General features: G+C 45.8%; 1 protein-coding gene across 3 annotated transcripts in view; it reads right to left on the bottom strand.

Annotated features, from left to right (window-relative positions):
- Positions 1 to 16,001, bottom strand: part of GFRA1 (GDNF family receptor alpha 1) — a 251,851-nt gene that overhangs the window by 54,446 nt on the left and 181,404 nt on the right. For all 3 annotated transcript variants that reach the window (XM_073556582.1, XM_073556581.1, XM_073556583.1), the window contains one exon: positions 7,031 to 7,367. In XM_073556582.1, coding sequence (XP_073412683.1) covers positions 7,031 to 7,367 — 337 coding nt within the window. The remainder of the gene's footprint in view (positions 1 to 7,030; positions 7,368 to 16,001) is intronic.

Here is a 16,001-nt window from a genome sequence, read left to right as displayed (position 1 = left end):
TGACACTCGGAGCACAGAGCACCGATACTCGGAGCCAGAGCACTGACACTCGGAGCACTGACACTCGGAGCACTGACACTCGGAGCACTGACACTCGGAGCACCGACACTCGGAGCACCGACACTCGGAGCTGGAGCACCGACACTCGGAGCACCGACACTCGGAGCACAGAGCACCGATACTCTGAGCCAGAGCACTGACACTCGGAGCACTGACACTCGGAGCACAGAGCACTGACACTCGGAGCACTGACACTCAGAGCACTGACACTCGGAGCAAAGAGCACTGACTCTCGGAGGACAGACACTTGGAGCACACTCGCAGCAGAGCCGGAGCTGAGCGTCATTAGCAGATGGCATCCAATGCGCTCACATCGTCTGTGATTCGATAGTGGTACCCCGGCCTAAGATGCGGAGTCTACCTGGATGCATTTATCACCCATTGAGTGTATCCCAGTGTAAGGGGGTAAGATATGATGTCTCTTGTGCCTCCCTTCCCTCTGATTGTCTTACATTATTTAATGTTTACAGATGTGCTTTATGTTATTGCCTGCGGTACTGCTACATGTATAATTATGTATTACCGCTCAGTATTTATGGTATTGCCACTTGAGTGTGTTACCATTGTATGGATAATTATATATTGCATCATGTTCTTGTGTGATAATATTGCATGTATATTATGTGTCATTTGTGTATGTACAGTTAGGGAAAGTTAGTGCATCCTTTATTGGGACATTAGAGGAGGGCACTCTTAGTATATAGTTTCCCCATAGGCTGGGTAGTTGTAATTATGTTGCGGGCCACTAGGTGGGGGTATACTAGTGGGACCTGATAGTAGGTTCTTAGAGGGTTAATTGTAGGAGGGGCTGCCGAGAGTAAGGTTAGTGAAGAAGGGTGGTTTAATCAGATGGGGCCAGGGCGCCCAAGAGTCCACATGGGCTATAGGCCCGGACAGCTTGGCAGTCACGTAACGTTAAGTCATTATTGCCCACGTTACCCACGGCCACTGCAGGTCTTAGCAGTGGGTCAGAACTGGAAAAGGAAGATGTGGTGTCTTACCGCATGGGCCAATGGTTATAGGACAGAAGTTGGCTGGACTAAGGAGATGAAAGGAGTTGGCACTTTGACGAGATCGGTATAGACGGGCCGGATGCTTCACCAGGGGCCACCAAACGTAGTGATTGATGAATTCATGTCTGGGGCGAAACAGGCTGAAGGAAATGTCATTGTAGTGAGGTCAGACCTGGAAGGAACTGGGAAGCAGTCTAAGGCTAGTTTCACACTAGCCTATGGAGGAGCTGCAGAGGGATGCGGACTTCCTCCGTGAAGCTCTGCCCCCTGTCATGCCTCCTCCGTTCAGCTCCGCCTACGTCAGCATGCGGCCTGTGTACCCTATCTTTAGCATTGGGTACGCAGGCCGTGCCGATGTATGCGGATGCCTCCGCATGCGTCGTTTTGACGGTGCGGCGACCTGCGCTGAACACAACGTGTTGCATTTTGGTGTGGTCACCGCACTGTTAAAATGATGCATGCGGAGGCACCCGCATACATCGGCATGGCCTGCGTACCCAATGCTAAAGATAGGGTACGCAGGCCGCATGCCCACGTAGGCGGAGCTGAATGGAGGAGGCGCAGAAGGGGGCGGAGCTTTACGGAGGAAGTCCTAATCCCTCCGCAGCTCATCCATGCGCTAGTGTGAAACTAGCCTAAGACGGTCCGGTCCAGGCGTGTACTGCACAGAGGTGACAGCAAGCAAGGGAAAGATCAGGAAGCAAGCAAATGCCATAATGTACCAACTGTGGATGTAATGTACGAAATCCTAAGTAAAGAAAATGTTAAAGTTGTCTCAGACTGTGTCTCCATCGATGGGGGTCGCCTAGAAGAGGGACTGGTATGGCCTGGGAAGTGCCCGGGTGAAGATGGATCGAGAGACGCAGGTATGCTGAGGAGAACATTGCTTCATGTAGGGGAAGGGCTGGGCGCACCAGAGTACAGGTCACGACTACGGTCCTGGCCCTCCCTTACACCACTATTTAGTGTCCAGGTATCTCGGCAATGTATCTCATTAGGTGTACCTCTGCTCAGTGACATCTCGCTGCCCTCATTACCAGTCTCTCTGCCTCCGCTCCAGCTAATGACTGAGGAGATAATTAGATTAATTGCTCTGCTGTTCCGGGATCTGTTCTGTGACTCTGGCATTGTATTAGCTGATGGCACCTTCACCCCTGAGAGGCGTGACCGCGGCCCACACTCATACAGTGTCCTTATACCAGGGTACACTCCTCATATAGCGTCCTTACACCGGCATACACTCCTCCTTCAAGGCTCTTATATTGGGGTACAGTACTCATACAGCGTCCTTATACCGGGATACACTCCTCCTTCAAGGCTCTTATATTGGGGTACAGTACTCATACAGCGTCCTTACACCGGGATACACTCCTCCTTCAAGGTTCTTATATAGGGGTAGAGTACTCATCCAGCGTCCTTATATCGGAGTAGTTCTCATACAGTGTCCTTATACCGGGGTACAGTACTCATACAGCGTCCTTACACCGGGATACACTCGTCATTCAAGGCTCTTATATCGGAGTAGTTCTCATACAGCGTCCTTATATCGGGGTACAGTCCTCATACAGCGTCCTTATACCGGGGTACAGTCCTCATACAGCGTCCTTATATCGGGGTACAGTCCTCATACAGCATCCTTATATCGGGGTACAGTCCTCATACAGCGTCCTTATACCGGGGTACAGTCCTCCTACAGCGTCCTTATATCGGGGTACAGTCCTCATACAGCGTCCTTATATCGGGGTACAGTCCTCATACAGCGTCCTTATATCGGGGTACAGTCCTCATACAGCGTCCTTATATCGGGGTACAGTCCTCATACAGCATCCTTATATCGGAGTACAGTCCTCATACAGCGTCCTTATACCGGGGTACAGTCCTCCTACAGCGTCCTTATATCGGGGTACAGTCCTCATACAGCGTCCTTATATCGGGGTACAGTCCTCATACAGCGTCCTTATATCGGAATACAGTCCTCATACAGCGTCATTATATCAGGGTACACTCCTCATTCAAGATCCTTATATCGGGATACAGTCCTCATACAGCGTCCTTATATCGGGGTACAGTCCTCATACAGTGTCCTTATATCGGAATACAGTCCTCATACAGCGTCATTATATCAGGGTACACTCTCCATACAGCGTCCTTATATCGGGGTACAGTCCTCATACAGCATCCTTATATCGGAGTACAGTCCTCATACAGCGTCCTTATATCGGGGTACAGTCCTCATACAGCGTCCTTATACCGGGGTACAGTCCTCCTACAGCGTCCTTATATCGGGGTACAGTCCTCATACAGCGTCCTTATATCGGGGTACAGTCCTCATACAGTGTCCTTATATCGGAATACAGTCCTCATACAGCGTCATTATACTGGGGTACAGTCCTTATACAGTGTCCTTATATCGGAATACAGTCCTCATACCGGGGTACAGTCCTCATACAGTGTCTTTATACAGAGGTACACTCCTCATATAGCATCCTTATATACCAGGGTACACTCTCCATACAGCGTCCTTATATCGGGGTACAGTCCTCATACAGCGTCCTTATATCGGGGTACAGTCCTCATACAGCGTCCTTATATCGGGGTACAGTCCTCATACAGCATCCTTATATCGGAGTACAGTCCTCATACAGCGTCCTTATACCGGGGTACAGTCCTCCTACAGCGTCCTTATATCGGGGTACAGTCCTCATACAGCGTCCTTATATCGGGGTACAGTCCTCATACAGCGTCCTTATATCGGAATACAGTCCTCATACAGCGTCATTATATCAGGGTACACTCCTCATTCAAGATCCTTATATCGGGATACAGTCCTCATACAGCGTCCTTATATCGGGGTACAGTCCTCATACAGTGTCCTTATATCGGAATACAGTCCTCATACAGCGTCATTATATCAGGGTACACTCTCCATACAGCGTCCTTATATCGGGGTACAGTCCTCATACAGCATCCTTATATCGGAGTACAGTCCTCATACAGCGTCCTTATATCGGGGTACAGTCCTCATACAGCGTCCTTATACCGGGGTACAGTCCTCCTACAGCGTCCTTATATCGGGGTACAGTCCTCATACAGCGTCCTTATATCGGGGTACAGTCCTCATACAGTGTCCTTATATCGGAATACAGTCCTCATACAGCGTCATTATATCAGGGTACACTCCTCATTCAAGATCCTTATATCGGGATACAGTCCTCATACAGTGTCCTTATACCGGGGTACAGTCCTCATGCAGCGTCATTACACCGGGGTACAGTCCTCATACAGCATCATTATACCAAGGTACAGTCCTCATACAGCGTCCTTATATCGGAGTACAGTCCTCATACAGCGTCCTTATATCGGGGTACAGTCCTCATACAGTGTCCTTATATCGGAATACAGTCCTCATACAGCGTCATTATATCAGGGTACACTCCTCATTCAAGATCCTTATATCGGGATACAGTCCTCATACAGTGTCCTTATACCGGGGTACAGTCCTCATGCAGCGTCATTACACCGGGGTACAGTCCTCATACAGCATCATTATACCAAGGTACAGTCCTCATACAGCGTCCTTATATCGGAATACAGTCCTCATACAGCGTCATTATACTGGGGTACAGTCCTTATACAGTGTCCTTATATCGGAATACAGTCCTCATACCGGGGTACAGTCCTCATACAGTGTCTTTATACAGAGGTACACTCCTCATATAGCATCCTTATATACCAGGGTACACTCTCCATACAGCGTCCTTATACAGAGGTACAATCAAATAAATAAGCCTCAGGCGTTTTTAATCAAAGCAGGACCCTACCCCTCCACAGAGAGATAGATAGATTTCAGTCCAATAGAGGATTCATAGGTTCCCATACAGATGAAGACTTTAGTCTAAGTGAGGCTTGGCATTAGGTTAGGGTCCTGGAAAACGAGAATCACCTTACCGTGGCTTCCAGGTACACATGAATTGGCCATTTTATGTGCTAAGGATTCTCAATTTTTCATATTTCTAATGCAGTGATGCAGTTCAACTTTCATATTTCATGCTTGCATGTTATGGCGCTGCAGAGTGCGGCCTTATTTGTTTGATTGTATATGAGTTGGTGACTCTAGGTAAGCCTCTGTTCACACCTAGTCTATGTTTGGATGTGACGGTCAGTTTTTTGAATTTTATACAGTCCTCATACAGTGTCATTGTACCGGGTACACTCCTCATAAGCATCTTTACACAGAGGTACACTCCTAATAAAGCGTCATTATACCGGGGTACATGTACTTTTGAGGGGCTCCTCCCATGATGCACATATGTTGAATATTTTCCCTTCCCATACCCCCTTGAGTGTGGTCCCCTATACCCTTATCTGCCGTCTTACACTGGACATGAGGGCAGAGACACCGACATTCCACATACAGGTGCATCTCACAAAATTAGAAAATCATCAAAAAGTGAATTTACAGCCCTTTATGCTTCCCTCTGCCGACAAACTTTTTGGAGATGGAAATGTCATTCTCCAGCAGGACTTGGCCCCTGTCCACACGGCCAAAAGTACCAATACCTGGTGTACACACAACAGTATCACTGGGCTTGATTGGCAGCAAACTCACCTGACCTTAACCCCATAGAGAATCTATGGAGTATTGTCAGGAGGAAGGTGAGACACCAGACCCAACAATGCAGACGAGCTGAAGGCTGCTATCAAAGCAACCTGGGCTTCCATAGCCCCTCAGCAGTGCCACAGGCTGGTCGCCTCCATGCCACGCTGCATTGATGCAGTAATTGAAGCCAAAGGAGCCCGACCAAGTACTGAGGGCATTTACTGATCATACATTTCAGTAGGACAACATGTCGGATTTTACAATCATTTTTTCTAGCTGGTGTTATAAAGTATTCTGATTTCCTGAGATAATGACTTTTGGGTTCTCATTGGCTGTAAGCCATAATCATCAACATTACCAGAAATAAACCCGTGAGATAGATCACTCTGTGTGTAATGACTCTATAGAATAGAGGAGAGTCACTGTCTGTATTGAAGAACCAAAATAAATCCACTTTTTGATGATATTCTAATGTTGTGAGATGCACCAGTAGCTGTATCGATGAGGGTGCGGGGTGACGCCGTGTGTGAGCCACCAGCATAGTCACAGGTCACTGCTTAGATACTGCACAGAGGTACCCGTACCGTATATATACACAGACACTAGAGGGAGGAGGCCGGCAGAGCCCCAAGAGCCGCTGCAGGAGCAGTCACATGTACAGTAAAGGGTCCAGACCGCTACAATCTACCTGCACTGACACATTGTGACAGAGGCGCGCTGTGTGCTGCTGCTGTGCTCAGCTCACAGGCGATTGCCCGCAGTCACACATCGTACAGGTGCAGTTACCGCAGACATTCTCTGGCATTTTTCTAGTCTGAATTGCCCAAAAATGTTACAACAAATGTTGTGTTTTTGACTTGTTTTACATAAGTCTGCCATCACAATCCCACAAAAATCAATGAAGTGAGCAGCACCAGAGGCCTCCTCATCTCCAGGGGTGCGGCGCCCCCTGCTGGCTGTGCACTCTGACCCTAGGGCCTTTGTTTGTGCACCCGTCCCCACCCTACGTCCCCTCGGGACCTTTTTGCTGTGGACCTCCGACAGCTTGAATTCTGCAGCACCCAAAACCCGCTCCAGATTCCGCAGCAGACGATCTCCAGGCTCGCGGCACATTACAGCTTTTGTGTTGCAAAGAATGAAATCCGCAGGTTTCCACCTGGATACATCATATGGGGGAATTCACACAATGAGACGTACGGCAGAAGTTAGAACGTGGTCCCCTCAGGTCAATGAGACAGTTGGAGAACTCTTTGCACCCAGTCTGCCTGGTGTGAACATACCCCAAGGTGTGTTGTGAGCACCTTAGCTCTTTGTACCCCTCCCACATATATGTGTCAGACATAAGGCGGGCCCGCACCTGCAGATGTAGTTGGTCTTGCAGGCCTCCTGCAGGCTCAGGCAGTTCTGCTTCTCCCGCTCCTCGTAGGAACACGCGGGGACGATGGTCTGGCGTCTGCGCTCGGAGCAGGCCGTGTCCTTACAGGAGCAGAACAGCATGCCGTAGCTGTGCTTGGCCGGGACCTTGTCGAAGAATTGGCGCAGCGCTTTGTGGCACTTCCGCCGGTTGCAGACCTCGTTGGATATACTGTTAGTACAGGGCGTTATGTAGGATGATCGATACTTCTTACACGTGTCGTCAAGGTTACACGCCTTGGCTGCATCCAAGCAATCGTTACCCTTCGAGATAATTGGTTCTGAAAAGATAAAAAGCAGAATAATGTATTAGTATATACTGTATATTGCTACCCACAACAGCGCACTCACTGACAGTACACAGGTCCCTGTTCAAGCTCAGGCTAGCCAAAAACCCACTAGGGAAGTAAAGACCACGGTAGCACCGATCGCCGTTCCGATCAGGCCCAATGGATGAGGGGCCAACCGATGCCAGCCCCCGAGGACACACACCCAGCCCCTACTTCAGCTGAAAGTGCGTCCTCAGACTCATATTCAGGTGAAGTGTGTTGCAGCGCACAGACCCATCTGGTCCATGCACCGCAATACACTTTGCTGGCCAATCAGAGACCAGCAGCTGATGTCAGTATGTACGTGACCAAGGGGGTACGGCAGTGACGTCAGGTGCTCCTGTCACACGCTGAAGTCAGCTGCCGGCTACAGCAGAGGATGCCGCACAGCGTGGGAGCAGACGGAAGGTGAGTAGGAGCGTTTATTGTGGGGGGTTTTTCTGTATATTGAACAACAGCAAAACCATATACCAGGATGAGGTCACATACCTGGTTGGGAACATATATCAGGACAGACGCCATATTACCAGGATGGAGGAAATATACCATGATGGAGGCCATATACCAGGATGGAGGCCATACACCAGGATGGAGGCCATACACCAGGATGGAGGACATACACCAGGATGGAGGACATATACCAGTATTGGTGACATAAACCAGAATGAGGCCCAGACACCAGGATGGGGGAAATATACCAGGATGGAGACATATACGAAGATGAGGCCCAGGATGGCGGACATATATCAGGATGGGGCCATAAACCAGGATGAGGCCCAGATGTATGGGGGCCATATACAAGGATGGGGACATATACCAGGATGAGTGCCATGTACCGGGATGGGGAACATACAGTATAGCAGGATGGACTCTGTATTATACTATATGGAGGATGTGGAGACAAAGCACTGTATGTTAACTAACTAGACAACTATTTTTGGAACAAAACAAAATCCTCTAACCTGCATGCTCGCAAACACCAGAAGCCTGACAAACAAGATGGAAGAACTAGAAGCAGAAATATCTACAGGTAACTATGACATAGTGGGAATAACCGAGACATGGTGAGATGAACGCTATGACTGGGCAGTTACCTTACAGGATTACAGTCTGGGTTTGTCTTTATGTAAAGTCTTCTCTAAAGTCCACTCTAAGGGAGGATATTAGCAAAGGGAATGTGGATGTCGAGTCCATATGGGTCGAAATACATGGAGGGAAAAATAGTAACAAAATTCTCATTGGGGTCTGTTACAAACCCCCAAATATAACAGAAATCATGGAGAGTTTCTACTAAGGCCTGTTTCACACATCAGTTTTTTGCTTTAGTTAAAATCCGCTAAAATGGCGGATAACGGATCCGTTCTTGGACTGATGACAATGTTTGTCACCGGACCGTTATTTTAACGGATCCGTCGAAGGAAGAATTTTAAAGGAACCGCTGCCTGGGGAGAGGGAGAGAGAGGGAGAGAGAGAGAGGGAGAGAGAGGGAGAGAGAGGGAGTGTTGTGAGCTCATCTGTTCATTCACCTTTTGTGTCCGAGGATCTCCCTCTTCTGGTGAAGGAAGGTAGTGAGGCTGATTTGGATGGAAGGAACCAAACACCTGATCAGGTGGATTGTGACTGGGTAACGGGAACTTCAGACTGGATATAAGGCAGCCGACGCCCTTCTGAGTGGCTGGTGATTTCTCTGCTGGATTCTTGGAGACCAGTCTGATTCCTGCTTCCCAAAGATAAGTTTTTGCTCTGCTATTGAACTTATTAGTTTTGGTTTTGTTTACCTTGTTTTTTGAGTTCAGCCATCCCCGGCTGGGGGTGTGCTGGATTCTTATTCCTTGATCAGTGTTCTCTTTTGCTCTGCTTTCAGAATATTCTGAGTGCTGATATAGGGTTTGAAGTCTAGTGACTTCAGGGTCCTTTTTGCTTATCAGTTGTGTTGGTAATATTTTTAGCAGGGTTTTCTCGGATTGCAGACAGCAGCTTTTCTGTCCTGTCCTTTTTAGTTAGCTTTGGCCCCATCGTTTGCTCAACCTATCTTTCTATCTGTGTTAGTGTTTTCATCTTATATCACCGTCATTATATGTTGGGGGCTGCCTATTGCTTTGGGGTCTGCTCTGGGGCAGTCAGTTTTTCCCTTTTCTCTCTTTAGGCTTATTTAGATCTCCGGCTGTGACTAGGTGTCTAGGATCACCGTAGGAACACTCCACGGCTACTACTAGTTGTGTGATAGGATTAGGGGTCTGCAATCCGATAGTTTCCAATCTCTCTGATTTTCTGGGCTGAGCTTGTGTTTTGTTTTTTCCTCCTCAGTGACTCAATCATAACAGGGAGAGAAAGAAGGAGAGAGAGAGAGAAAGAAGGAGAGGGAGAGGGAGAGAGGGAGAGAGAGAGAGAGGGAGAGAGAATTTTTTCGCCGCCAGAACAGAGTTTAGGGTTACATTTCCGAGAAAGGCAAATCCTCCGGGCATGCGCAATGTCAAATGCGGATCCAGCTGCAGAAAAAAACGTTACATGGTCCATTCAGGCATGTCAGCGGACGCCAAAATTTTGGCGGATCCGCAAAAAAACGGATCGAACGGATGGACATCCGTCAAGATCCGCCGGTAATGCAACTCAATGGGAAAAAAACGGATCCGCCAAGCAAAATGGCGGATCCGTTTTTTTGCACAACGGCGGATTTTGACGGATTTCAAAAAACCGATGTGTGAAACAGGCCTAAGACAGATGGATGAAGCCATAATGAGGTCCTTGTTATGGGGGACTTTACCTACCTGGATATTAATTGGGAAACAGAGACCTGCGAAACTCATAAAGGCGACAGGTTTCTGCTAATAACCAAGAATAATTATCTCTCACTATTGGTGCAGAATCCGACCAGAGGAGCCGCACTTTACACCTAATACTAACAGACCTGACAGAATAAGAGATCTGCAGGTGGTCGGCATCTAGGAAATAGCGACCACAATATTGTACAGTGTCACTTGTGTTTCGCTAGGGGGACTTGTCAAGGAGTCACAAAAACACTGAACTTTTGGAAGGCAAAGTGTGACCAGCTGAGAGACGCCCTTAATCTGGTGACTGGGGCAATGTCCTCAGAAATAAGAATACAGAAAATAAATGGGAAATGTGGAAGAACATCCTAAATAGGCGCTGTAAGCGGTTTATACCTTGTGGGAATAAAAGGACAAGAAATAGGAAAAACCCAATGTGGCTAAACACAGAAGAGGGCAAGTAACAGTAAAAAGAAAGCATTTACTCTACTAAAGCAGGACGGCCCCGCTGAAGATCTAACAACTACAGGGAGAAAAATACTTTATCTAAAAAACTAACACTGTTACCAAGGTTTTGTCCCTCGGACAATTTTGAGTGTCCCTGATAGATTTTTTCATGCTGATTTTAGAAATGACTTCAGATTTTTCCTATCACATAAGGTTTTTGAGAAATGATATGAAACATTATAATATTCTGTTATAATTCTAAAAACTCATATATGAACTTTTTCTGAGACAGTATATTCTGAATTTTCCACTGAAATAACATAAATCGCTGATCTACACATATGCAAGCACTTATTATGCGAATTCCGCGCATGCGCAGCGAATCATTCAGCTGACCGTGTACGGAGCATACCACCATCTCCTGGGCATGGGAGGAATCAAAAGACAATACTGACATACTTAGTCATGGCTGAATGGATCACGACCTTCAATGCCGTTCGCTGTCCCAATGATATGGAGAGAGCAGAGTGATCATGTAACAGATTGCTACTTCTGCCTTACAAATGTAACAAGATATTCAGCAAAGAACAAGAAATCAATAGAATATCCTAATCTTCCTTCAGCCATAACACCAGTGCCACACGATGAAAGTCTTCGTGTTCCAAAGTATTGACAATGGTGGACGACGAAGATGAACTAACAATGTCAGAGGAAAATGAAACTGCTGCAGACCCAGACTTTGAGCCTTCTACATCTAATCCACATCTGTTCAGTCAAGCTGATCTGAGTGACTTGGTTAGGGATTTGAAACTGTCAAAGAGGCAGGCAGAATTATTGGGATCAAGGCTAAAAGAACAGAATCTCTTATTACCAGGAACAAGAGTTTCTGTTTTTCGCAGTTGTCAAGAAAACCTTAATCAATTTTTCAACCATGTCGACAGTTTAACCTTTTGCAACGACGTGTTGGGGTTGTTTGGTGCTCTTGGATGCGAAAATGACCCGAAGGAATGGCGACTTTTCATTGACTTGTCAGTTTTCAGTCTGAAGGCTCTTTTGCTACACAACGGAAATATCTATCCTTCTATACCTATTGGACATACCGTACACATGAAAGAAATGTATGAGAATATGGAGTTATTGTTGACCCACATTAAGTATAGAAATTATAACTGGAACATATGTGGTGATCTAAAAGGTGTTGCACTTCTTCTTGGACTACAGCTTGGATATACCAAGTATTATTGTTTTATTTGTGAGTGGGACAGTCGTGCACGAGAAATGCACTATTTCAGAAAGGACTGGCCACTCCGCGAAAACCTGGTTGCTGGACAGAAGAATGTTAAACATAATCCTCTCGTTGATTCAGCAAAGATATTTCTCCTTCCTTTGCACATTAAACTTGGGCTTATGAAGAATTTTGTCAAAGCAATGAACAAAGAATCAGAAGCCTTTATTTAGTTGCGACAGAAATTTCCAAGAATAAGTGATGCAAAGATTAAAGAAGGTATTTTCATTGGCCCACAGATCAGAGATATTATGAATGACAGTAGCTTTGATGGTCTTTTGCATGGTCCTGAACAAGTGGCATGGAGAGCTTTTAAAGATGTGACCTTCAACATCCTTGGCAACGGCAGGGCACCGAACTTTAAACAACTTATGAAATGCAATACGTCACTAAAAATGCTTTTTCTACATTCTCACTTGGACATCTTTCCAGCCAATCTTGATGCCATTAGCGATGAACAAGGTGAAAGATTTCACCAAGACATTGCACTGATGGAAAAAAGGTACCAAGGAAAGTGGAGTACGTCAATGCTGGCTGACTATTGCTGGAATCTTATTCGAAAAGCATCTGACACGGATTATAAATGAAAGTCGTCTGCAAAACACTTTTGAACAATTGCTTTTGCTACTGACATCGATGCACATGTATGTAGCGTCTCGGACGTCATAATGTAGACTATAAACTGTTGTTTCTTAAAAACCTTATGTGATACAGACTTTTGGGGCACATATTCAAAATCTATAGGATACAATAAAATTCTCTCAGGGGACAAGAACTTCCCTGAAATTTGTTGCGCAGTGTTATTAAAGCTGCCAAAAAGGAACCAGAGAAGCACATTGCTAAGGAGAGTAACACTAATCCCAAGCTGTTCTTCACCTGTATCAATAGTAAAAGAATCATAAGTGACAGTGTAGGCCCCTTAAAAAATTGTGAGGAAAGTATAGTTGTAGATGACGAGGAAAAAGCTAATGTAACGGGGTCTACCAAGCTGGGGTACCTCTTTCAGTACCACCCCGTGTTTTCGGAGGTCCGCTCTGCGTTGGCTGGAGCCTGAAAGAATGACGCTGGCTGGAATCCCTGGGTTACATGGGCGCAAATAAAAGATCACTGCTTCTCCACGTATTTCCAGTCTGACAAAACACTTCACTCACAGGACATAGAATGTATCACACAGATACAGAGGGCAGGCCAATAGAAAAGCGGCAGGCCAGACATACAATACAAAAGCCGCAGGTGACCGGAGCCTGCCGATGTTGACTGTGGGAATTACAAAGGTGGGGGGAGGGTGGACAAAAGGAGAATATCGTGTCCCCTCTGCCCAGGGGCGCAGCCTGTGGGCTGAGGCATTAGGGACATGCATCTCACATAGAACCTATTATCCATACATATAACTCCACAACATATTCTGGGTGCTGAGTGGTTCTGTAACACGTAACAGCTAATATATTAAACACCTTCTTCTGCACGGTGTAACGGGGTCTACCCAAGCTGGGGTACCTCTTTCAGTACCACCCCGTTTTTTCGGAGGTCCGCTCTGCGTTGGCTGGAGTCTGAATAAATGACACTGGCTGGAATTCCTTGGTTACATGGGCGCATATAAAAGATCACTGCTTCTCCACGTATTTCCAGTCTTCCAGTCTGACAACACTTTAATCACAGGACACAGAATATATCACACAGATACAGAGGGCAGGCCAATAGAAAAGCGGCAGGCCAGACATACATTACAAAAGCCGCAGGTGACCGGAGCCTACCGATGTTGACTGTGGGAATTACAAAGGTGGGGGGAGGGTGGACAAAAGGAGAATATCGTGTCCCCTCTGCCCAGGGGCTATAATTTGTCGGATGCCCTTGTGCATAGTTACTACGCCCCACGGATTAAAAATCCTTTTAATTCAACGGGTCCACCACAAGGATGTTTCCCGTGTGGGAACTGTGTGGCCTGCAAAAACATCATGCGTCCTCATACTTTTACATCTGCCGACGGTTGTCAGCAATTCTCTATCAAACAATACATCACCTGTACCACAACACAGGTGATATATTATGCTACCTGTGGCTGTCAAAAAATCTATATAGGCCTTACCTCCCGCCAACTTCGAACTCGCACAAGGGAGCACGTTCGTGACATTATGGCAGCGGCTGCTGTCACTGACCTCTCGACTCTAAAGACCATACCCAGGCACTATAAACAATTCCACCAATGTAACCCTAAATCATTTATGGTTAGGGGTATTCAACACATTCATATTGGAATACGAGGTGGTGATATACAACGCCTTCTAGCACAAAAAGAGTGCAGGTGGATCACCATCCTAGGAACAATGTCCCCTTGTGGTTTAAACGGATCACAGGGCTTTGCTTCCTTCCTGTGAATGTTTTTGAACTACCCCTTCTTGTTCGTTGTATTTGACTGTGGTCTGTAATCTCCTTTTTGTCTCATGAGGTTTGTTTTTCCACCTCCCACCATTTTTTAATTCGGCTTTTATTTATGTTTGTTGGTTTTTATATCTATTGTCTGTTGTTCATTGCTTCCATTTTGTCCCTTTCAGTGACCAACATCTTCAGCCTCATTCAGGTGATCCCATTTGATGTCCCTACAGTCGTTCCATGACCAATATCCAAGATCTGCGGATGTGATGCCTATTTTAGGCACATGAACAATATGTCATTAAGGAAATACCTGCATCATATTAAGTTGGCCTGATCTGACCATTGTATAAAATGATTTGTAATCTAGTAGGGCTTTAACAACCAATATCAGGCCTGTGCAGACAGTACTGTTTGGCCTCCCCTTTTGATCTGCAGGTTATTTTCTTTTTTGTATAATCTACTGGTATCTCATTTGCATATACATATATCAATATATCCTATCTGTTCATCTGTACAAGTGTCTTATCATACATTCTATTAATGATGTAGATATATGATTGCAAATTGTTTTATTTTATTTCTGCCTAATGCCAATATTGTTACCAGTTCATGTTATGTTCAATCCTATTTGTCCATATTTGAGTGGAGCGGTTCTTATGTTTATTTTTATGTTATTTTTTACGTCATCATTATTTCCGTAAGTTATTTGGTAATTTGGTAAGTACACTATTGGTGGGGGCGTTTTTCTTTTCTTTGTTGATTGGATGACACATGTGATTGGGGACTATGTGCGACCTTTATGGGCGGTCACATTGATATTTATGCGCTCCATTACTTTCTTATTGGCCATCTTGTAAACGAGTGGGGTATTTAAATGGGAACCTAGGCATATTAAAGCCATGCCCCCTGAGGAAGATCTACACATCGAAACGTGCGTTGGGGTTTTTCCTCCTGCCTTCACGCTTGGAAGCATGACGGGTAACTATACATTAGCAATGTGATTTGGTTGGGTTATCTTCTCCCACTGTTCTGCCCCATATACTCCTTACTAGTGATGGATTTGTAGTCCCTTTTTATGTCTCAGTATCCGGGGCCCCTCCATATCATTGTAGCACTGTTGGATTTATTTTTCCATGACATTGATTGAAATTGGAGGAACTCCGGTATCTGGGTTTAAGCATTATGCCTGTTACATTTGGGACTATTTTTGCTTATTCAGACTACTGTGACTGGTGGCAGTATACATATATATCTACATTACCCTATATGCACTAAGCGTGATTCCAGGACTCTCATGCCACTTTCTAAGGTTTTGAGGTCACTATTAATTATATAAGTACTTCTTTTTCATATTGCCTGCTCACTTATATACTGTGTTCAGTATGTTTTTCTGCATATATTGACATTTTTGTGTCACTTTTTATGATCAATAAAATATTTGTTCATTGTTTGCTAACTAGCCTAGACTCTATTCTTCTCCGGTCTTTCATACATTACAAAAGCCGCAGGTGACCGGAGCCTACCGATGTTGACTGTGGGAATTACAAAGGTGGGGGGAGGGTGGACAAAAGGAGAATATCGTGTCCCCTCTGCCCAGGGGCGCAGCCTGTGGGCTGATGCATTAGGGACATGCATCTCACATAGAACCTATTATCCATACATATAACTGCACAACATATTCTGGGTGCTAAGTGGTTCTGTAACACGTAACAG

Source organism: Dendrobates tinctorius, unplaced genomic scaffold (assembly GCF_039654945.1).
Source record: "Dendrobates tinctorius isolate UK_male_01 unplaced genomic scaffold, ASM3965494v1 ptg000236l, whole genome shotgun sequence".
Taxonomy (NCBI): Eukaryota; Metazoa; Chordata; class Amphibia; order Anura; family Dendrobatidae; genus Dendrobates; species Dendrobates tinctorius.
The sequence above is the reverse complement of the archived record's forward strand: the minus strand, read 5'-3'. Positions and strand labels throughout refer to the sequence as shown.